We start from the raw sequence: 24,444 nt of genomic DNA on the forward strand, positions 1-24,444 counted from the left end.
CAGCAGCCTAAGCATAAATCAGGATGTGTCATCCAATAGCGTCTCTTAATAGACGAGACAAACACTGATGTGTGGCAGAAACTCAATGTGTCCAGAGTGCTGAAAAATGCTTGTGTGTGTGCTGTGCTTCCACGCTTAGCCGACAGCCTTGGGAACACTGTAAACTGGCTGTGGCTTCAGGGTGCCTCCAAGGTTTCAGTGTATTGAGACCACGACTTTCATAGTATCTCTTTCCCCCTGTCTTTAGCCACACAGTCTCACCAGTGGTATTCCTGGGGCCCACCTAATATGCAGTGTAGACTGTGTGCGACCTGTTGGCTGTATTGGAAAAAGTATGGAGGTCTCAAAATGCCCACACAGTCAGAAGAACAGAAGTCTCCCAGTCCTTCTGCAGAGGTACGCAAGTGCACTCTTTGTGGGGCGAAGACGTCACATTTCCCCGTTACTGGCTTCTTCTTGGAAGCAGGGATGCTATACAGAACAATTTACAAATGAACAGAGCTGAGTTTTAGAGTTAAACACAGCACTGCATACTTAGGGTGGGTGTGAACATGGAAACAGAGGGAGACCAGTCGGATTTTTCTTTTTTCAGGTATTCAAAATATTGGTCTCTTGAGATTATTCAAACAAAAGAATAATGTGTGTGGGAGGCGCTTGCCTGAGTGGAGAGCTTACAAATAGTCTTGTTTTTAAAAACAATTTGTAACCTTTAGGTACTGTTGGAAACATGTTTTTACATAAAACAACAAACAGGAATTAAACATTCTCTTCCCTCCGCTGTTGTGGAGGGACAAGAAGAGCCCCATCTTGGGTGAACAGTAATTGAAGGATGACCGTGGTCATCCTCATAGACTCAGGATGTCAAGTGCCAGTGTCTACCAGAGTGAGGCTAGTCTCTGTCTGAAGCCAGCCAGCTCTGGACTCCTCACAGTAAAACCCAGCAGCATCTCACTGATAGTGCTTGTGGGCTGGGATTGCGCGCCACCCTGCCATGTTGTACTCCCCACGTTCTTTACAAATGCTCACACACGCTGCTTTTTCCTGGGATGGGGCTGCGATTGTTGAGATGCAGTGCTTCTCCCTGGGATGGGGCTGCAGTTGTTGAGATACAGTGCTTCCGAGGCGGGAGTAGCCGTGTGCTCCATCAAGTTCCCCTCTGTAAATCCCGATGTTTTCCACATTGCAGGACCCACGTGTGAGAAGCCACCTGTCCCGGCAGGCCATGCAGGGCATGCCGGTCCGGAACACTGGGAGTCCCAAGTCCGCAGTGAAGACCCGCCAAGCTTTCTTCCTCCATACTACGTATTTCACGAAAATTGCTCGTCAGGTCTGCAAAAACACCCTGAGGCTGCGGCAGGCAGCGAGACGGCCGTTTGTTGCTATTAATTATGCTGCCATTAGGGCAGAATGTAAGACGCTTTTCAATTCTTAACCTTACACGTTCGCTCCTCTCACCATCCTCTCTTTCCCCTCGCTCTCTCTTTTTGTTTGTTTGCAATAAACATAAGTTCTTGTGTACAGCCTTTGTTTTTTTTTTTTTAAACATTGTTCTTGTCTGCTGCCATTTATATCATGCCACCCTGAAAACACAACGTTGAAATCCCTGGGAATTTTCAGAGTAGAGCTAATCAGAAGGCGGGGAAGGTGACCTTACCCAGTGGACTTTTGTGACACAGTGTCCAAAGGGACCTTAACCGAAGCACTCTGCCTGTTTGGTAGTGCGGCAATGTAAACCCAAGGGGTTGTCTTATGATAAAATTCCCTGCTGAGTCAGCACAGTCCTGTCTTAAGGATTCATTAGGTTTGAATAAAATACACTAATTAATACTAGCTAGTCTGTCTTGGCAAACCTCTTACATTCCCAGGAACCTCTTATAGTCATCCTACAGTTTATAGGAAACAGTGCTTCGTAACTAATCCCACATTTGATAGACAGTGTAATATATAGTAAGTAAATCTAAGAATCCTCCTTAAGGAATTCCTGAACACACACATTTAGTTTTTACACGTTACCACGTATTGTGGTTGAACAGTCTTTGTCCAGTTTGGTTTCCATTTCATAATCATGCATTATCTCATAGCATCTACCCAAGCTCTTTGTTTTCAACACATTCAGTCTTGCTTATGTTTCTTTTTTGTTGCTGTTGTTAGAGCAAAGGTTATCTGCTTGACCTGTGGGCTCTTCTCTTATTGCCACATGTCTGAAAAGGTACCCATGATTTGTGTTAGCTGAGGACTCATACTTGGCTGGTAGAGCCATACAATTTCTCCCTAAAGGATTTAAAAAAAAAAAAAAATGGCTGTTGGCTTCACAGATAGAAAACCTTAAAGACATTCAAGTGCTTTTTCTGTGCGATAAACTGATTATGAAGAGGGTAAGGTGGCACATGGTGCCTGTAACCCTGGGGAGGCAGGGTCAGGAGAATGAGTAGATGAAAGTCATCCTTGGCAATAGGGAATTGGAGACCAGCCTTGGTGACTTGAGACCTTGTCTCAAAAACCCCAAAATATAAAAGCACTCTGATATGAAGAGCATACCCATAAAAGGAATGATGACTGAAAAAAGAATGTCTTAGTTCTAAAAATAATTTCAGCAGAAAGTTGAAAGGTTCTTTTGTTTTTGTTTTTGTTTTTAAAGCTTAAAGGTAAAAAGCCTGTAAGAAGAGTGACAATTCAGTCTCCCACCCGGAGGCGGTCAGCGTTGTTATGTATTGTATGTTTGAAAATTTAGACTTGTCTTTGGTTTCGTCCTGGCATTTCTGAGTTCAGAGAATTGTTTTTTTCTTTTAAGGAACTGGAAAATAAATATATCCACCCAAACTGTTTAGCTGATTTAAAACACATTATTTCTATATAATTTCTTAAAGGGAATAATTTAAACATTTAAGACAGAAAATAAATGAAATCCTCTCATCACAATTGGCTGGGGTCCAGTATCATCTTTGTTTCTAGTGAATGGAAAAGAAGCCATCAGCAACAGTTGGCTGCAGTGAGGGCTGCTTTTGCCTTTGGCTCTTTGTTGATTTTCAATTTATTTGCGCATCAGCTTTGTTCTTGAATGAACTGTGTTTTTATGTCGCTTCATTCTAATCTTTTGTCAGTTGAAGGTCCATGCTACTAAAAATAGGTTTAGGGTTAAATTGTTTATATTCTATTTGTTCAAATACATGGGAAATAATAATGAAAGAACAGTCATTTGTTGTGATGAAATTAAAAAAAGAAAACTATTATTTTCTTCTACTTTGTGTTTATCTTCATCAAAGTATTTAGAGAATCACACTTTTAAAAAAAAATTACCTTACTACTTAAGTTTTCAGTGTTGCTCACCTTGTACTTACTGAACGCTTCTCCTTACTGAACGCTGATTTTTACATCACCATTTCATTTCTGTCTGTACTTTGTTATAACCTCTTCAGTAGATGTTTTTATCTTGGTTCTGTAGTGTGACTGAGTAACCTAATGTCCATAGGCAACTGAGTCTCTCTGATCCATTGGAAATGAATAGCCCCCTCTCTCTCTCTCTCTCTTTCTCTCTCTCTCTCTCTCTCTCTCTCTCTCTCTCTGTGTGTGTGTGTGTGTGTGTGTGTGTGTGTGTGTGTGTGTGTGTGGTGGTGTGTCTGTGTATGTGTATAAGGGTGTGTGTGTGTGTGGTATGTGTGTGTATTGTGTGGGCATGTGTGTGGTGTGTCTGTGTGAGTATATGTGTATAAGCATGACTGTGTATGTGTATATGTATATGTGTGTGTTTTCCTAATAAGTTTTCCTTGGTTTCTCAAAGGCAATGTTGACTGCCCTTTTATAAAGGTCCCTGATACAGTACCGATGGATGTACTTTCAGATAAAATGGATGCTTTTAATTCTAAGGTACTGAAGAATAGAGCTCCAATGAATACATTTGGAATAACCAGTAGTGTTGGAAAGGAAAGCCGTTCTTTCCGAACAGCACCGTAGCCAGTGTTGTAGGGACTACTGCACTAGGATGTAGAAGAGGGAAGCCACTGAGCTTGCTGGTCCTGGGTGGCAGGGTCCAGCACCTGAGAGTGTTTCTCAGTGGGCGGTCCCTATTTTAAGAGGGCTGTTTTGATTGGTTATGGGAGCATTCATCAGCCTTTCAGCAAGGAGGATGCACTATGGCTTGCAGCATTGTGAATGGGGGATTTTGCAAGAAGTAATAGTAGCCGAGGGAGGGGAAATGGGAAGCTTGGGTAAAAAGGGTGAGAATGTTACAGGAATGTGTTTCCTATTAAATAAGTAAGTCTCCCAGCAGGTGCCTGTGACCTCAGCACTCAGGAAGCAGAGGGTGGGGAGCATTACTACTCCTTTGAGGCCAGCTGGGCTACATAGTGAGTTTAATGCCAGACCCAATCTCAAAAGAAAAACGCAAGCATATAGATACATACTTGATATGTATGTACCAAAACTGTTTTACAACCTGGGCACAGAAGTCTGGCTACCTGACACTCAGAACCTTACACTGAAGCTAACTTACAGGGCATCTGCAGCATTACAGAGACGTGGGTGGCTAAACTCCCTAACAGAGCAGGTCGGGATAATTTGCCTGCCACCTTGTTAGTTTGCAGAGATGATTAATTCCTGAGTTACAGAGTGAGCAGCCATAACCCCATCATGAAGTTACTTTGTGTCCCTTGAAGAGATTTTTTTTTTTCTGTTTGAAGATGTGAATTCAGCTTTGAAAGCATCCAAGACCCCATTTCTTGAGATATTTGTCACAGGGGAGGTTTTGTGTTTTGTTTTGTTGACAGAACAAAAAAAGTTACTGTGAGGAATTGCACAGACTTACCTGAAATTGCAGGCTCTGTAGTGGCAGCAGAGCCATCTAGGCCTGCTTCTCTTGCCATTGTGTTTACCTTCAATGGGAATTTGTTCTTGAGTGGTAATTTACATTTTAAATTTGCTTACTTTGTGTGTGTGAGAATTTGGCGTGCGTGCATGTATGTATGTGTTGTACCACATGTATGTCCAGCACATGGAAGTCAAAAGGGGGGTTAAATCCCCAGGACCTAGAGATATGAATGGTTTTGAGCAACCGTGTGGTTCCTGGGAACCAAACCTGGGTCCTCTATAAGAGTAACAAGTGCTCATAACTGCTGTGCTTAAAACTGCTCTGGCTCTTAAAACATTTTTTTATGAGTTATGCTTTGGTTTCAAATCACATAATCTTTTTCCTTCTTGATATATGTTCTTCAGAAGCACCCATTGGCATCGTGCATTTTTAATTTTAATATCCATTACCCAGTTGCCTTCTGAAAATCCAGTTTATACTCTCAGCTGCTATCTTGAGTGAATAAAAGCCCAACTCTCAAGAATCCTGGCAGAGATGTTACCCATCTTTGACACCCTTAGCCAGGTGATGGATGAGGCATAGCTACCAGCTTCCAGTTTGTATTGCTAGTGACATAGAAAGTCATTGCAAGGAATTGAAGGCAGTGTGTATTTCCTGTCAACTGCTTTTGCTCCTTTCTGTTCCCTACTGGAAGTCTTCCTGGTTCATGGAAAATTTTATCTTAGCAAGGTTACTTTAGGTCTGTGACACCAAATGCCTCCTTCCCTTTTTGTCATTGACTTCGTCTGTGTTGTATTTTCCAAACATCATTGTGTGTGTGTGTGTGTGTGTGTGTGTGTGAGAGAGAGAGAGAGAGAGAGAGAGAGAGGGGGGGGGGAGAAACATGGCCTCTCTGTAGACCAGGCTGACCTTGAACTCACAAAGATCCACCTGCTTCTGCCTCCAAAGGCTGGCTGGGATTAAAATGCCACCACACCAGCTAAATGTTTCACTCAAAAACTGTGTTATAGAACCTGAGAACAGTGTTTAAGCAAATTCTATGTATGATTCTGTTCGACAGAGATCTCAAAGGCCACGTCAGTGTTTTTATGAATTTTACTCTGTGTGTGTGTGTGGTTACTCATGTGGGCACCCACATTCGGGAGCTTATCTGTGGAGGTGACAGGACAGCCATCAGCTGTCAACCCTTGCCTATCTCATTTGAGGCAGTGTTTCAGAAACCAGGCTGGCTGACCTTTGAGCTCCTGGAGACTCCTCAGCCTTTATCTCCCATCTTCCCCTAGGGGCAGGCTTGGATTACAGAATTCAGATTTCAGGTTGTCATACTTGTGGCCCAAGCACTTTTACCCACTGAGCCATTTGCCCAGCCCTTATTTGTGCATTTTAATTTGCTGTTTTGCAGCTTTTCTATTTTATAATCTCCCTCTGCCCCCAGGATTTCCAAAATGTTAGGGAAAGGGTCAGAAACTGGCACAAAAGTGTTGATATTCTTATATGTTTACCTAAAGGAATGCAGGCCCTGCTGTCGGAAGCTGAAGAGATGAGCCTAGTGCCGAGCCAGTGCCACAGTGAGATTCCACCATCCTCTCTTGATTCCCTCTGGCTCCTATGCACAGCCCTCAGCTGCTTCTTTTATCTGCACATTGTAGATGTTTTACTCTCTGTTGAACTAGAGATGCTGAGTAATTTGGGGATAAAGGAAAGACAGATGGCACAAAGCTTGGTGTAGCCTGTCCGGTAGGTAGACCAGGAGTACAGCAATGTGGATCAGATAATCTGGTTTGTGAACATTCCAGAATGTGTTTTTCCTACCTAATGGCTGCCGTTTTTTTCTTACGTTAGAGCAAGGCCAGGGGCCATCTTAGCCCTTTTTATCCTAATTTCTTTATAATTGACTGATAACTTTCAACGCCAGCTACTTTATTTTTTTTTATCTTACTGACATCTTTCTTTAAAATAGATTTATTTAGTGGGATAAGGATCCTGCTGGAGAGCTTTGATCTCCAGAGGGGACTTGTAAGTTTTCCCTGAGAATACCGAATAATTGGTGCTACCAGTGTGAGAAATTAGAGGCAGTTTGCTGTAGTTCTGAGTGAACCCTGTTGGTTCGGAGATCACAACCATCTTTGATGCATCTGCCGGCTCTTGTCAAAGTGACAGGAATATCCTGTTGTTTGTCAGTTGTAGCCATGTTGACCGTTTTCCTGGTGTTCTCTCAGAGTAAAGGGCAAAGTTTATCTTGTCCCTGGGACGATGAAGAGTACTTTTGTCCAAGATGCTGAGAAATTTACCAAGATGATTCACTCAAGCTACTTGAACTAATGGAGAAGAAGATGAAAAACAAAAGCATTTCCTCTTGTCTCCTCTCCAGACATGACTAGGATTTTAGGCAAAGCAGTCCCATAAAGAAGGAACTTTTGGTATTAATGTTTGGTGGTTTGACCAGTGTTTGACCCGTGCAGTGTTTGGACTGCTTCTGATCTCTATTTAGATTGTATTTCTTAATATGCTTGTTTAAAAATGTGCTTAATTCTGCTCTTATCACCATTATTATTCAGTAACAGGTGACAAACTTCACAATTTAGTAATCCTCCCAAAGGTGATCAACTAAGCGAAGAGGGGGAAATGAGATCATTTATAGTTGTCAGTGGCTGCATGATAGGCAAACAGTGCTTGGGGCACTGACTCAAACTCCTGGTGTTTCCAAGCTACCTGCAGCATGTGTTCTGTCTATTTTAATGTTACTTTAAAATGCTATTTCCACCACCTGTTTAATTGTTTTTCAAAACATTTCCTTGATGAAAAAGGACTAGTGCTCACGACAAAGTCCATCTTTAAGTTATTTGAGGTTCCATATCGAGGTGTGGTACTTTGACATGAAATGCAAAGAAGACCTATGGTTGTCAAAGGCAGCTTCTGTATGTGTGCCTAGGCATGGTCTCAGCTTGCAGACGGAAAAGATCCCTATAGGAGCAGGAAACCCTATTGTCACACTTTTGGAGCTGGGTCAAAGCATAAATGTCATAGATTTATATCAGCTAAAGCAACTGGTGTGCTTTGTTATAATGGCTGATTTTTAAGTCTCCATACACGTTGTCTTTTGTCCCTTCAAACTATTTTGACCTCAGCTCTTTAGTGTGGCAGTGTTTCGCTGACTCTATCCTAACGACAGTTCCTTTGAAGTATGGTGTTTGTGCTGCATGCTTTAGTTCCTTTTCTGAAATATCTTACGGTAGGGTATGAAGGGATGAAAACTTAGTGGCCAGTGTCTGCCGGCACAGCGTGACCATTGGATGCATATAGGGACTGTTAAAACCTCAGCTCAAATATTGTACGAAGTGAAGAACAGTGATAGAACCAAATGGTTTTGCCACGCCATCTAATGGAATTGAGTTTTGTCAAGATAGGTCAAGGCTTCCCAGAAGGGTCCACTCCAGCTAAGCCAAGGGTGACTGAATGTGTTGCGTTACCAGCTGTTGTTTGCCGTTTTGCCTTTGCTTTTCCCAAGCCACACTAATCTCACATTAGGATTGGTCCCACCTTGAGTGTCCTATGGATGTTTTTCTATCATAATTAGAAATGTCACAACTAAAAAGGAAGCCTGTTCCATCACTTTGCAGGTGAGCACACATGGCCTGTGTGAGATCCTATACTCAAACAACTTTGATGTGAGTGTGGGTGTGAGTCCCTCACTCAGTCTAGGGATCCGAAATTCAGAACAGTTTTCTCCAGCCCAGAGGAAGTATTGGGAATGTGGAGGGGGTTCTGCATTTTTTTCCACCTGCACCTTTTATTTCTGTGGTGTGTGGTAAAGCTAGAAGAAGCCACCTCACTTGTTGTCCCGTGTTTCTTTCTCTCCTCAGATGCAGACAGACATGCCGAACTTGCTGGAAGCCCACTGAAAAGCAAAAGCACTAGGAAACCTTTGTCGTGTATCATTGGGTATTTAGGTGGGTATCTTCTAACACAGGAAGACCTCAGCACACACTTTACATGCTGTAGACATCTCTCCATTCCAAATGCACACCTGGACTGCATTCAAGTCCTTCAAAGGAGTGACATTAGGTGCCTTTATATGTATAATTTTATTTTGGGCTAGAAACTTTTATTATCAATGAATAGAGTTAAGTATATATGTTTACTTCTTCTAAAAGCTTGATGAATTAAAATTTGTATTAACTGTTATAGATACAATCTAAGGGAAAAAAGTCAAGTCACATATGGTGGCTCCTGTTTATAGTCTCAGCACTTGGGAGGCTGGGGCAGGAGGATTGCTGTAAGCTCAAGCTAGCGAGACTGCCTGAAAATAAAAACAAAAACAAGCAAACTAACAAAGAAGAGAGGGGACATCTTTAAACTATTCAGTAATACAGGATGAATAGCCTAAACATTTTAATTTTTATTTAGATCCTTATACTATCTCTAATTTACCTTTCCCTTTAAGTAGAGAATTGTTTTAAAAACTGAATTAAATTGATTTTCAGCTTACATTAAAAAAAAAAAACAGTCATAGTGACTCATTCCTATAATCCCAGCACTCAGTAGAGACAGGAAGAATCATGAGCTCAAGGCCTCCTGAGCTACCTAGCAAGACCCTGTCTCAAGAACCAAAAGCAGCCAAGAGTAGTGGCATACGCCTATATCTTAGCATTCTGGAAGTAGAGACAAGAGGATCAGGAGTTCCAGGTCCACCTTGGCTACATAGTGAGTTCAGGGTCCATTAGGGCTACACTAGATCCTGCCTCAAACAAAACAAAAGCAAACTTCCTCTTTGAAAAACAAACCAGGCAGTGGTGGCACATGCCTTTGATCCCAGCTCTCGGGAGGCAGAGGCAGCTGGATCTCTGTGAGTTTGAGACCAACCTGGTCTGCAAAGCTATACAGAGAAACCCAGTCTCAAAAAAAACCAAACAAACAAACAAAAAAAGACAAACAAACAGAAAAATCACAGTAACAAAACAACCCCCCCCACACACAAAGGCAAGTGTATAGATCAGCGGTAGGACAAGTGCCTAGGAGGCCCAGTGTCCTGGGTTTGTGTCCCGGTGCCTCAGAAACATGAATGTTATAGTTTTGATGCACTGTCTGTGTTGAAAGCAAGCATTTCTATTGTTTTCCAATGTCTATCATGCCATGTTATGGTCAATTTACATGTTGAAATATAATAACCAAGAATAGTGCTAAGAATTAATTACTCAGCAATAGCTTTTCCCCAAAGTTTTGAGATAAAATGGAGCAAAAATAATGAGTTTCATTTCAGAAATAAGAAGAACATGTGTTTTGAGATTCCAATATTTCTTTTTCATTTTCCCAGTAAAAGGGAAATACTCTGAGGCGTACTGAACCTTATTTTGCTGTCAGGAAGACTTAGGTGTTTGAAGTATTCAGACTTTAGGCATCTAATCTTTGAAAAATCAAAGGGTAGCCTTGAACTTGATATGCCGTCTGACCGAGAAGCCCATAGCTCTGTCTTTGATGTCGCTCTGTTACCTTAGCTCTTGCTTTACATCTCAAAGGCTAAAGAGTTGGAAGTCTCAGCCACGTAGTGAGTGGCAGGCCAGCCTGGCCTACACAAGACCCTGCCTAAGTAAAATGATGGAATACATGTCTAGTCCCATCACTTGGGAGGATCAGGAGTTCAAAGTCAGCCTCAGTTATATGAGATCCTACCTCCAAAAAATTTAAAGAAGAAAAGCAAGTCTTGTTTTCTTATCGTCCCACATATCACATGGCTATCAGCATGTCCTGGGTAATGCAGTCTTGAAGGCTGCTGTTGTGTCTCTTCCAGGACTAACTCCTGGGAGCCCCTTCTAACCTGGCAAGAGTTAAGCATTGTAGAGTAGACCACCTTCTGTTTGTTTTTCCTGTGGGCAAACTTACCCCTGACCCAACAAATAAGTCCCAACTGTTTCATCCTTGCCAGTTGAGCCAAGCCCCATCTCTGTGTGTGCTGTATTCCACACAAATATGATTTGGAGAATACCAAATAAATAAAACTTTGCCTCCAAAACTTTTAGTCAAGTAGAGGAACCATATAGTAAAAGCAATCAAACAAAGCATTAATTAGATGTGATAAACTAGAGGTTTTAATACACTGGGTTCTTGGAGGAAGACTGTGTGTGTGTGGTAAGGGGTCAGGGAATTGAGCCCATACCTCATACGTGCCAGGCAAGTGAGGTACCACTGCCCTGGGATTGGCTGTCTCTAGCAAGTGCTAGCTAGGTCTGCCTTCTTGGCAGCAGAAGTAGTTTACCTTAGCCTTGAAAGTTTTGTAGGTTTTGAATGGGTAGAAAAAAAAAAGAATAGGTATTCTCACACCTCACAAGGTTGGAAGAACTAGAGAGACAGAGGCTTGGTGCACCTGAGGTGAAGGGAATTTGTTGTCTCCTCTGGGTAAAGCAAGGCTGGTGAACCATCGCTGCCCTGTTGGAAGACAGCGTTCGCTTTGGATGGTACTCCCAAACCATACTTGAATTTTAACAATCGTAAGATTTTGGTCAGACCAAGTGGTATAATTAATTGTTCTGACAGCCTGAGTGCCTTTTCCTAAATTTCCATAAATTTGGCTATGTTGGCCCTCACATTGGACAGGCGAGAAGAAAGGCTGGTTTGAGCCTACCTGGTGTGCTAGGTGACAACCCTGAAGATCAGCAGATGGGTGAAGCTTTGGAACATGGCCAAAGGTCTTTAAATCCACTGCCTGTGATACTGCAGTTTCTGCGTGCCTGTGAAAACAAGTGGTCCTGGTTAGTGGTGCGCAGTAAAGACCCTTGACCATGCGCTAGGCACTCAGTACGGCTTTGTGACATGGCCTTGGTCAAAGTGTACCACCACCTACGTTTTGGCGATGGTGTTTGACCTTTGGTGTCAAATTTCATCCGTTGGGCTAGAGAGATGGCTCAGAGGTTAAGAGCACTGACTGCTCTTTCAGAGGTCCTGAGTTCAATTCCCAGCAACCACATGGTGGCTTACAACCATCTGTATGATATCTAGCGCCCTCTTCTGGCCTGCAGGTAGAACACATAATAAAAAATAAATAAATAAAATAAATAAAATCTTTTTTTTTTTTTAAATTTCATCCATTATGGAAATGCTCTGGCCCAAGAATATTCAGTGCTGGCTCCAGACCTCCTGACTGCACATCCAGAGGAGGAAATCTGGGTTTTCAGAATGCTCAAACACCAAATGTGCGGGGCTTCCTGGGGCTGCCCCTGCAAGTGATCTTTAGATTCCTCTCGTACTGAAGAGCCAGGTGCTTTATCCCCTTAGCAAATCTCGTGTTTGTAAGTGACCTTCTGAAGTGGCCTTTTCTGTTTGTCTTCACAACCCAGTGAGGCTCAGAGCTCCAGCCAGCCAGCCGGGGAGGGGCATCTTGATAAGCAGAGCCATGGTAACAACACTTGAAGCTACCTCATTATGCAAGTGCACGGCAGGCTCATGAGAAACCGACTCTCAGCTCATTAAGAAAGATGTGTGCCTGTTAGCTGGTGCTAGAGTCCACACAGATTTCCAATACCATGTTCTGAGATGATAAACCTTTCTCCCCGCCCCCTCCTCCCGTCAGAGATCCATCCCGCAAAGAAACCTAATGTAATTCGATCTCCACCGAGCCTGCAAACTCCAACCACCAAGAGGATGTTGACCGCTCCGAACCACACCTCTCTGAGCATCCTGGGGAAAAGAAACTACAGCCATCACAATGGCCTGGATGGTATGTAAACCTGGGGAACCCTGCTCTGGCCAGCCAGGACCACTCTGTCCTTGCCTGCTTGTGGGTGTCCTCAGCTAATGTGGCGGCTCATGCCTGAAACCCCAGCAGCACTCCAGAGATGGAGGCAGGAGGACCACGTGTTAAAGGCCAGTTCCCGCTACCAGATGAGTTTGAGGCTAACCTGGGCTACATGAGCACCTGTTCCAAAAACAAACAAACAAACAAATAAATAAATAAATAAATAAAAATAGATTCCACGCCATGACTGGTGTGAATGTGAGCGGGTGAGGGGGAAGGCTGCCATGGGCCAATGAGACACTGCAGAGCATAACCTCCGAGTCCTGGGAGGAGCCTTTTGCATGCATCTGCCAGGCAGTTTGGAGGGGAATCTGTATGTAGCCGGAACTTCCGCTGAGGAGTCTTCTTGCTTCTGTGCAAGCTCACTGCTCAGTTCAAATCTCCTTGCCTAGGAAGGATCATCAGCGCGCTCCCCAGCTCCTGTGATCACGTTGGACTTGGCTTTTGTCCCTGAGTTCTCTCACCTTATCAATTTTTTTTTTAATTGCCCAAGAGTGCTACAAATCACGAAAGGAATTGCCTGGATGCTATCCTAAATACAGAAATAATCTGTTTGAAATGGAAAACCTGAGAAATATCTCCTCTTATCCAAAACACTTCTTGTAGGCCTCAGTCATATATTGACTCTTCAGGTGGAATTGAATTATCTCACCGTTTCGAACCTAAACGCCACAGTCATAAATCACCCAGGCGGTATATATTGTTCACTTCAGTCATCCTGGACTTTGAAGCTGTCGTTATTGTTTAAGTGCTGGCATTTATTTATGAGTAAACCTTTCTCCAGGCTTTCCATGCCTTACAGACTCTGCATTCTTCAGTGACAGTAAATTACATATAACAAGGCCCTAGAGCAAGGATATGGAATAGGCCTTCTAATAATAATTTCCCATGCCTGTCTCTCCTTTGCTGTGATGTTTGATGGCCATAGCTGTGCCAAAATGGGTAAAATACTAAAGTTGAAGAGTTCCGTCTGCATTTGTAAGGTATCAGTGCCTTTTAAATGTGGCTTTCTATCTAGAATCTGGCCACATAGCAGGTTTACACAACACTGTCATAGTAGTAAGACCATTGGCTCCTTGTCCCCCCTGTGCCTGATATGGAAACAATAAGGACCAAGGAAAGAGCATGTCAAAATGTAGAAATTGGATTTTGTTCTAGCCCTTTCTTGCCCACAGCTGAGGGAATTTGGGTCCAGGCTTAAATAGAATATTGACTCTTTCTTTTTCATCTGATCACATTCTTTGCTTTCTGTGGGTGTACAGTCCTACTGCAGGAACATAAAATAGGTTGTGGTTTCTCCTCCTCCTCCTTTTTGAGATGGGCGGGTCTCAGACTTAAGTAGTTGAAGACAGTCTTGAACTTCTGCTTCTCTGTCTCCCCCCCAACCCCCCAGGTGCTGGGATTACAGGCATGTGCCATAATGCCCATTTTATGTGGTGCTAGGGATCGAACCCAGGGCTCCATATCCACTAGCCACATGTATTAGTTACCTACCACACTGCTGTGACCCAAAGACCTAACGAGAGCAGCTGAAGGGCTGGTGAGATGGCTCAGGCAGCACAGTGCCTATGACCCAGGTACAGAAACCTGAGCTGCATCCCAGCGCCCCACAGATGCCAGGCATCGCTTCTGGTGTCTGAAGCTCTAGAACAGGGGTGGTGAGCAGGTGGGCTGTGTAGACACGGTCCCTAACACTCAGTGACCAGTCAATTCAGCTGAATCTATGAGCTTCAGGTTCAGTGAGAGACCCTGTCTCAAAATAAAACAAGGTGGAGAGCAATAGGGAAGACTTCCACACCCATACACACGTGCACATACCCACATGAACATATACACCCCACACCTACACACATGTGCACATACCCACATGAACATATACACTCCAAACCCACACACGGTGTTTTAAAGGAGGAACTTAAGGAATGGTGGTTTTGCTTTGGCTCACAGCTCTAGGGAATGTAGTCTGTCAAGATAAGGAAGGCACGGTATCAGTAACGGGTGGCAACATTGCAAGCAGCAGCAGCCAGGAAGCAGTAAAAAGAAAATGGGGCGGGGTTGTAAAACTTCAAGGTCCACCTCCAGTGACCTACTTCCCCCACCTGCTAATGCTTCCACAGCCTCCCAAATAGGGCCACTACGAGGGAACCAAGTGTTCCCATGAGCTTGTGGGGGGACATCTCACATTCCAGTCACAGCACCAGGCAGACTCTACCGATGAGGTGTACCCCCAGACTTTCATCTGTCTTTACTGTAACTGATGTTGGAATAGCCACTTTAGAATCTTCCTTTACTCCCTCTCTGTGGCCATTCTGGAGCCAGGTCCAGCCCCCGATGGTCACTGTCAGGGGTCACTACCTCCTCTTTAGAACAATTTGTCCCGTTTCTCTCTGGATGGATACTGTTGCAAGGCCACTAATAGCCTCTGTGCTCTGAAGAGGACGAATGGGCACAGCACACAACGAGTTCTCAATACTGTACTGACCAGCAGCTCACTGGGGACAGATGCCTGCTTCATTTTCCAAACACACTCAGTTATCGAAACTCTTCTTTCTTGGTCTGCTGCCTGCCACAGCTTGGAAAAGAGGCTGGTGACAATGTGCCTTGCAGTGTGAAAACCTAACTTGTGTGTCTTCTCTTCAGTTAATACAAGAAGATCTTGGGGGTGGGGATCACCAAGGAGTTTTGCATACCATTGTAGCTGTGTGCTTAGCCCCGTGCTGGGCACTTAGGTGTGCTACATAAAGTATATAAAGGCCGAGTTAAGGGAAGTGGACCTGGGGGAGGGGATTGCAGTTTCCCAAATTACCAGATTTGACTAGATAGATGAACTCCAAGTTAGGTGCAGCTACTTTGAGTAACTGCTACAGCAAACCAAGCATGTGGTGTTGTATCTCAGGCACCCTAGCACTCAGGAGGAGGGAGGTGGGAGGAGTCTCACATTTAGATCTACCCAGGTTATGTACCAGACTCTATCTATCTTAAAGCAGAAGGGGCTGGAGAGACAGCTCAGTGGTTAGCACACACCCCTCTTGCGGAAGACACAGTGCTCATACCAGGTGGCTCACAACAGGTACCTGCACCTTCCTCTTCTGCCCCCCACCATCACTGCAGCCTTGTGCAAATAGCCCTCACACACATCATTAAAAATAAAACAAAAACCCAATGCTTTTTTTTTTGTATGTTTTTGGTTGTGAGCCCAGCCTTTCTTTAATGGCTGTGCCATCTTTCCAGCCATAATTTTTTTTTTAAAGCAGTATGAGTACTATTTAGAAATACAGAAACTCTATAAGGTTTTTATTGTTGTTGTTGTTTTTGTTTTTGCTTTTTCGAGACAAGGTTTCTCTGTGGCTCTGACTGTCCTGGAGCTTACTTTGCAAACCAAGCTGGCCTGGAACTCACAGAGATCCGCCTGCCTCTGCCTCCAGAGTGCTGGGATTACAGGCGTGCACCACCACTGTCCAGTTTTCTAAAAACTATTTTAACAGCTAATTTAACTTCTTATGAAGTCAATAGAACATCAGTTGGAGGGCAGAACAGATCAACTGTTTTGATGTGATACAGGAAACAGGCGTGTTATATTCTCAAGTTGAGAGGGGCACAAGAAAGTGGAATTATACCTATTTAGAAGCCTAAGACGATGCCTGGGGGTGGGGTGGTGGTGGCAGTGGCAGCAGCACTGGCGGCAGCGGCGGCGGCAGCGGCGGCGGCGCACACCTTTAATTCCCGCACTCAGGAGGCAGAGGCAGGCAGATATCTGAGTTCGAGGCCAGCCTGGTCTACAGAGTGAGTTCCAGGACAGCTGGGGCTGCACAGAGAAACCCTGTCTTGATTAAAAAAAAAAAAAAAAAAAAAAAAAAGGAGGAGGAGGAAGAGGAGGAGGAAGCAGCAGCAGCACAAGAAGCCCTGGGAGCACTGCTTGGAGAGCACTGCAGGAACCTGGGGGCGCTTGCGGGGGGGGGGCGACTCTAAGGAGGTGTGATGGGTCTAGGTCTGGGACTGCAACTGATCCTAAAGCTGCCTGGGTGTGGTTGATTTGAACAGGAAGGAGCTGTATGGCTCTCTAGCACCCCCTGCTGGTGGCTTTTTTTTTGAGAGACCTGGTCTCAAGTGTCAGTAAGCGGTGAGATGGTTGGGTTTGGAGTCAAGAAGCCAGACTGTTACAGAAACAAATTCCCAGTGGGCCCTTCCCTTGGAGCAACGACCTGTTTTCTTATTCTCTTGGGATATAGGTCCTGACAATTTCAGTGCTAGGAAGAAAGTGTGTGGTCAGCGTAGTGAGTTTTCATGGTGTAGTTGGTACTGTTAATACCCAAGTAGTTACAGACTCGTGGGAAAACCTTGCCCTGTGTGTTACTATAATGAAATCAATTAGCACAGCTACTTAATTACCATAGCCGACAAATGATCACACCGAAGAGGGTGTTGATAGATGGGACTAATTTGGCTGGAAACAACTTGCTTCTGTGGGTTGTTTCCACCTCACGGCTTCGGGTATCCTCTCCTGTCCTTGCCTTTCAGTTCTTCTCTTTCCTTTTAGTCAGGAAAAAGTTGTTTAGCCTATGATTCCGTAGGGTTCAGAGTCCACATCCCTCAGTTCTGTATTTCTAAGCTTGTGGTGAAGTCCAAACATCATGGCAGCATTGTTCACCTCCATGGCAGACAGCAAGCAAGGGTGCATTTTCAGCTCTTGATCAGGGGAAACTCTCACGATTTACAAGAAGAAAGATCCCCCCCCAATTTCTCAAAAATGGGTTTTCTTTTTTTGAGACAAAATTTCACATATCCTAGGCTCCCCTCAAAGTCCATGTATAGCAAAGGATCACTGTGAAGGTGTGGTCCTCCTGCCTCCTTCACCTCCTGAGTGCAGGAGTGCAGGCATGTGCCAGCAGCATTCCTAGTGCATACAACACTGGGGAGCTAACCCAGGGCTTCGTGCACACTGGGGAAGCAGTCTGCCAGCCATGTTACATCCCTAGACCACCCCACTGCTCCAAAACAACCCAACTCTTACTGCTTTCCTGAAAGGCACTGTCTTTTACCTGGCCCTGGTGTAGACTAGGGGCAGAGAACAAGCACTTGAGTGCTGGGTTAAGCCAGCCCTGGACCACACACAGCCTAACCCCACCAGTAAAGACAGGCTCACATACCAGAAGCCCCAGTACAAGGAGCAGGAATGGCATAGTCATATACCCTCAGGAGCCTTGTTGGTGTGCCCTGTACCGTCACCCCATTTTCTGAGACACATAGAGGTGCTTTGATGTCATTTGCATTACTGGCAGACTGGGAACCTGCCACAGGGGGCCCACTCACGGAATGCCAGGTACTGGGGGTAGGCCCTTTAAGGGAAGCTCTCTGGGAAGCTCTCTTTAAGTGTGTCTCTCTGGGAGCCCGAAAGAGGGCAGGAGGGGAGATGGGTGCATCTGTGCCGTGGGCAGTAGAGACAGGCAGCCAAGTGTTTGCAGGAGCTGGAATTAATCTCAGACTCCTCTGATGGCTCCCATGAGGCCTCGGGTGACTCACTTGGCTTCTCTGCACCTGTTTTCTTCTCTGAGTCTGGAAATCGATGATCACATTTGCCTCACAGAACTGTTTCTCAGGATTAAGTTTTTTATACTTGATGTCGTTTCACCATCCCAAAACTTCATGATGTGTTTTTGTTTGGTTGGTCTGGTTTAGTTTTTTGAGACAGAATTTCACTGTGTAGCCTGACTGTCCTGGAACTTGCTTTGAAGACCAGACTGGCCTTGAACTCACGGAGATCTGCTTGCCTCTGCCTCCTGAGTGCTAGGATTAAAGACATGGACCAGCACTGCCCCAATTATGATATAAGTGTTAAACTTGCATTTTGTAGTGGAAAAAAATGAACAGCTCAGAGGGTTTAAGTGACTTTCCCAAAGTCCCATTGCTAGCAAATAGCTGCAGTGGAATTTGAGCCCCCAACATGAGTTGTCTTCTAGATGAATAAGACTATTGAGTGAGGCATGTTCATGGGAGATGTTGATGTTTCCTGGGTGTAAGAAATGAATATCTGTTTGCAAATACACAGGAAACACAGTAGGTATGCAGTTGTCTTTTGGTTTATTTCCTTTGTCTTTTCCCCAGACTGTGAAGTATGTGTCTAATGAAAACCTGTTATCTCCATCCCCAGACTCTAAGAAGCTTCCCCGTCCATATCTTGCCCCCTGTAGCCTTCCTTTTCCTGTGTTCTCAGAAGGAAAGGGAAATAAGAAAAGAAAGTGAAATGTGTTTAAATTAAGCCAGATACTTCCCCCGAAGCCTCTGTCTCACAGTAGGTGTTCAGTAGTGTTCAGTTCTATCTCCAGGGTTGTGGCTGCAGCTCAGTGGGTAGGAGTGCTAGCCCTGCATGTGAAGGGCCTGTTGATCTCTAAAACCCATGTTTTATAAAAGGGGTGGAGAAAGCTGAACATGCTACTGCTCGTCCTTGATCCCAGTACTCAGGAGGCAGAAGCAGGCAGATCTCTTAAGTTCAAGACTATCCTGGTCTACAGAGTGATTTCCAGGACAGCCAGGACTATACAGAGAAACAGTGTAAAAAACAAAATTGGGTGGGGAGGGGGGGGAGGAGGACAAGCTGGATGGATGGGTTAGCCGTTAAGAGCGCTGGCCACTCTTCCTGAGAAAGAGGTTTGATTATCACAACCATCTATAAGTCCAGTCCCAGGGGATCTAATGACCTCTTCTGGCCTTCAAGGACACCAAGCACACTTGTAGTACACAGACATACATGTAGATAAAACATCCATAAACATAAAAAAGTGAATACATTATAATTTTTAATTTTTTGTTTGTTTGTTTTTCGAGACAGGGTTTCTCTGTGTCTTTGGAGGCTGTCCTGGAACTAGCTCTTGTAGACCAGGCTGGTCTCGAACTCACAGAGATCCACCTGCCTCTGTCTCCTGAGTGCTGGGATTAAAGGTGTGCGCCACCAACGCCCGGCAGTAAATACATATTTTAAAGACGCCTGCGCATAATCACAGCTCAAGGGAGGCCAATACCTTAGGCTCCCTGACCTACTTGGTGAGCTCTAGGCCACCATCTCTAAAAAAAAAAAAAAAAAAGGTAGATGGATGGCACCTAAAGAGTGATACACAAGGTAGACTTCTGGTCTAAATGTGTGCACTTGCACATACAGAGAAGGAGGGAGGAAAGGAGGGAGGGAGGGAGGGAAGAAGGGAGGAAGAAATTAGCTTTCCAGTGGATGAGGTGGTGTACACCTGAAGTCCCAGCACTTGGGAGGTGAAGGTAGGAGGATCAGGAGTTTAAGGCCTTCCTCTGCCTAGTAGCAAGTTTGAGGACAGCCTGGGCTACATAAGATACTATCACAAGAGGCAGAGGAGGAGAAAGACTTGAAAAATTGCTATTAAAGTTTTATTTGAAAAAAGAAAGTGAAGATATTGGCCAGTTTTGTAGTCTTATGACTATTATATCATATCTAAATTAAATGTTAGCTTGTTCCTTATAGCTATATCTCATAGACTGTCTCATCCATGTGTTTAATGAATTTGGGTTGTTTTTACCACCACCCCTCCCACTCCCACTGAATCCACTCTCTCCAACATGGCCCCCTCTTACTTCTTTGTCTTCTGTATTTTTGTGACCCGGTGAATTTAAGTAGCAGTGCCTGCAAGAGCATGAATGGGAGATTATTTACTGGAACATGGTCCCATCTTGTTCAGGTAGCCTCAACTACTTTGAGTTCATGAGTGTAGTGGCCATGTCCTAGCTACACACACACACACACACACACACACATACACACACACACACACACACACACACATTTTTCCAACTGCTGGGGATTGAATTTGGGGCACTGCACATACTACACAAGCACTCTCCCACTGAGCTACACGCCCAGCTCTTTTATGTTGACTTGGGGCCACTCACAATGTGTTTTCCTTACAGGCCCAGCTACTGAGGAAGCACAGGTAGATAGCATTATATTCCCCTGTATATTAGCACGTGAGGGGGTGTGGCATCTTTATGAAGAAATTGCCTTTGATTAATTAATTCTGAGGAGCAGCCAAGATGGGAATTAAGTTTCTAGAGGGGGCTTGCTTGCTCGTAGGCTTGTATAATTAGAAACCTACAGCAGAGGGACGGAACATCAAGATCTTCAGACAGCAGAATGTTTTTCACAGTGAAGACTAAATCTAAAAATTAAAAATCCCAGGAAGGAGAGAGCAGATGGGCTGAATAAGCCTCTCAGCCTCCCCTGACCTCCTCAGAAGACATTGTCACCTCCCACTTGTGTCAGCTGCTTGGGCCTTGGTTGGTCCACTGACCTTTCATTACACTGCTACGATTGCCTGCTATGGCTCCATCATTATCACATGGGGACCTGGAGGAAAAATCCTGCTATGGACTGATGTTGACCCCGGGACACAGCTGGAGATGCCCTTTACCTTTGTTCAGAATGGCATGACTACTGACTTAGGGTACTGAATAAGACTCAGTAGGTCCAAAGAGATGTGGAGTGGATGGAGCCAGAGCAGCTGGACAGGAAAAGCGATGAATTGTGTAATAGCCTCCTTTGTAATCCTCTCTCCTCTGGCTTATTTCCCCCGAGACATACTGCTATACTGTAGATTGCTCTTTATCTCCTGAATTGAGTGATGTCATTTCTCTAACTCTCCCATGGAGAGGGTATCGACTTCGGATGTCTCTCCAAGTACAATATTATGATCTGGGATGTGAAGAGTGTCCTTTCGATGACTTGTTTGTGGAATCGATGATTCAACAAGTCCAACTGTTGGCATCCCAGCCCTGGGAAAAGGGTGGTGGCGAGAGCCAGAGTACCAGCGTTGGCGCTCTGGGACTGCATCTGCTGTCTTCACAAATCCAATAAAAATAGACTGCCAGGGACAGCGGACGGCACGCCCAGGCATGCTTGGGCCCTGGCTGCCTTCTGTCAGCAATTTTATGTCATTTCCAAAGACCACAGTTTTCCTTTTGAATGTTCTAAAACATTACTTATGGAAGAAAGTCAAGTTTCTTTAGATCACCTCTGGTCTTCTAGTCTCAGGTATAGTGTCATAACGTGGCTAAATATATATTCTAAATTCTGTATTTAAAAGACATTATGTGGGGCTGGGAACATAGCTCGGTTGGTAAAATGTCCACAGACCCACGTGTTAATCTCTGGCACTGCAATTTGATTGTAGTGCACACATCTGCAATCCCAGCACTGGGGAGATAGAGGCAATTTAGAGGCCTGAATAGGCTACTAGGAGTTTGGGGAATGTGGACTGGTGGTAGAGTACTTGCTTACTGTGCACATGGCCTCAGGTCCCAGCTCCGGCAGTGCACAGACACAAAAAGTACAAAGGGCCACATGGCCTCAGGGTTTATTAAAGGTGAAGCAGTGTGGCAGAGTACCTACCTGTCATCTGAGAGGGCTTGAAGGCTACTGGATCGTTGTCTAAGGACCATGGGTGTTTCCTCGGCCTATGAAGCCACTGGGGTGGGGTTGTATAGGAAAACAGACCCAAGCACATTAGACTTGATTAATCAGCAGCCTGGAATTTTAGAATATCTAGAAGGGTTCCAGATTGGCCATCCCTGTACTTGGGGTTTGCTGATAGCATGTTTTCTCCCAGAGAACACTTGTCTGTCTCTGGAGCAAATACTAGCATGTTCCCAAGAGACTAATTTGGAGCCTTCAATGTGGGGGTCCTGGGAGAGTGACAGATGTGAGGACCCATGCTGACTTCTTCAATTAAGTTGTTTACCTGCAGAGGTCATTACCAAAGCCTTTAACACCAGTCTGTCCCTGCATTTCCCCATCTTAGCAACCTATAGAGGTGACCTTCCTGAGGGAAACCTCTGGCTAGAGAACTAAGTCTCAGGTATGAGAACCATTTAGGTGTTTGGATAAGCAAAGAATACAAAGGAAGGGAAGGGGTTTGCTTTCTTCGAAGGTTTACCTAAGTTAGTCTCACCATTAGTGACGAGGCACACATGTCTGAGGAGTCCTGTGGATATCAGTACTGGACCATTTTTGGTTTTTAAAAAGTTTTTTTGTTTTTTGTTTTTTGTTTTTTTGTTGTTGTTGTTTTTAAGACAGGGTCTCTCTATGTAACCCTCGTCATCCCGGAATTCGATATGTAGACCAGGTGACCTCAAACTCAGAGATCCACCCAAGTCTGCCTCCCAAGTGCTGGGATTAAAGGTTACACCACTGAGCCTAGTTTTTTTTATTTTTATTTTTTTATGTGTATGACTGTTTTACTTGCATATGCATAGGGACTGCAAGTGTACCTGGTGCCCAAGGAGGCCAGAAGAGGGTGACAAATTCCCTTAGGACTGGAGTTACAAATGGGTGAGCCACTGTGCAGGTGCTGGGAACTTAACCTGGGACTGTCACAGAGCAGTATTTGTGAGCTATTTTTCAACCTCTCAGTATTGAATTTAGATGCCTCAGTAAGTAAAGACCAACCCCAGAAACCAATGTACAAAGGTTTCCAGGCTCGGAGATCTCCCGGGCTCAGAGATCTCCTGGGCTCCAGCAAGGCAACAGGAAAATCTGCCTTAGTCTCTTTTTTTGTTGCTTCAGTAAAAATACTTGACAAGCAAAACTGCAGGGAGAAAAGGTTTATCTGGCCCACAGTTCCAGGATACAGTCCCTTGTGTGAGGCGGTCAAAACAGCAAGGGCTGGATGCAGCTGGTGACATCAGATCTAGAGTCAGGAAGTAGACAGGGTGACTGCACACATCTGCTCAGGCTCTTCTCTGACCAGGGAATGGTGCCACCCACAGTGGGCTCACCTCAGTTAACACGGTCAGGATAATCTCCCACATGTGCCTGCCTGGGTCCTCCTCTAGTTTCTGGGAAACTGTCTCAGCTTAACTTTCTAATCAGGTATGTCAGTTTTTGCTTCATGTATTTTTAAATTCTCTTGCTGCATGTCTGTGTATATGCCTATATTATTCTTATGTCTTTTTAACGTTTTATCACTATGAGGTGACCTTCTGTATCACTGTTAATACTTCTTATCTAGCAGTTGACTTTTTCTAATATTGGTATGGCCACATCACTTCTTTCTTTTGTCGTCTCTTTTTTTAAAAAATTGTTTTTAGGGCCGGAACGATGGCTAAGCAGGTAAAGGTACTGCCACCAAGCCTGTGACCTGAGTTTGACCCCTGGGACCCTCATGGTGAAAGGAAAGAACCGACTCCTGCAAGTGCCCTCTGACCTCCACACGCGCACTGTGGTACGCACATGTCTACACACACACACACACACACACACACACACACACACACACACATGCACGCACCAATTAATAAAATGTAATGAAAATTTTATAAAAATATTTAAAAATAATAAAATGTAATGAAAATTGTCTTTAGGTGTTTGTTTTGTTTTTGCACTCTTGGAAATCAAACCCAGAAGGACCTCATGCATGCTCGACAAACATCCTGTTCCAGCAGCCCATTTTTAGCTTCTTGTTCTTTTCAGTTCTCAGGGTTGAACCCAAGTCCTTCTGCATGCTAGCCAGGCACTCTTTCTCTTTTTCTTTGGAGACAGCCTCACTATGTGCCCCACGTTGGCCTCTGCGTCAGTCCCTCTGCGCAGGCTTCTGAGTGATGTGATCATAGGCCTGTGCCCTTTAATGAGCTTCTTCTTGTTTTATTAAATCTGAAATGACATGAATCATGTAGCTTCTCCAAGGCCAGTACACATCATTCCATCCATTCCACCCCATAAAGGGATATTCTGTTGCCATTTTTAATTAACTAGTTAATTAATTAAATTTTAAGACAGGGTCTCTTTAGCCCGGGCTGTCCTGGAACTCACTCTGTAGACCATGCTGGCCTGGAAATCACA

The 24,444-nt window shown here is 44.5% G+C and overlaps 1 protein-coding gene across 12 annotated transcripts in view; it reads left to right on the forward strand.

The window, feature by feature from the left end:
* Mta3 (metastasis associated 1 family member 3) overlaps nt 1-24,444 on the forward strand; it is a 139,644-nt gene that overhangs the window by 90,148 nt on the left and 25,052 nt on the right. For 9 of the 12 annotated variants that reach the window (XR_003485776.2, XM_027417922.2, XM_027417917.2 and 6 more), the window contains exons 13-16: nt 248-396; nt 1,187-1,409; nt 8,668-8,754; nt 12,369-12,515. Coding sequence is in view for 11 of the 12 variants with exons in the window: in XM_027417922.2 (XP_027273723.1) it covers nt 248-396; nt 1,187-1,409; nt 8,668-8,754; nt 12,369-12,515 (606 nt within the window). In the remaining variant the exon portion in view is untranslated. Of the gene's footprint in view, nt 1-247; nt 397-1,186; nt 1,521-8,667; nt 8,755-12,368; nt 12,516-12,985; nt 13,728-23,693; nt 23,859-24,444 lie in introns of those variants that run through there. The other 3 variants (XM_027417919.2, XM_027417920.2, XM_027417923.2) reach the window with 3 other exon arrangements.

This window comes from Cricetulus griseus, chromosome 5 (assembly GCF_003668045.3).
Source record: "Cricetulus griseus strain 17A/GY chromosome 5, alternate assembly CriGri-PICRH-1.0, whole genome shotgun sequence".
In the NCBI taxonomy this organism is placed as follows: Eukaryota; Metazoa; Chordata; class Mammalia; order Rodentia; family Cricetidae; genus Cricetulus; species Cricetulus griseus.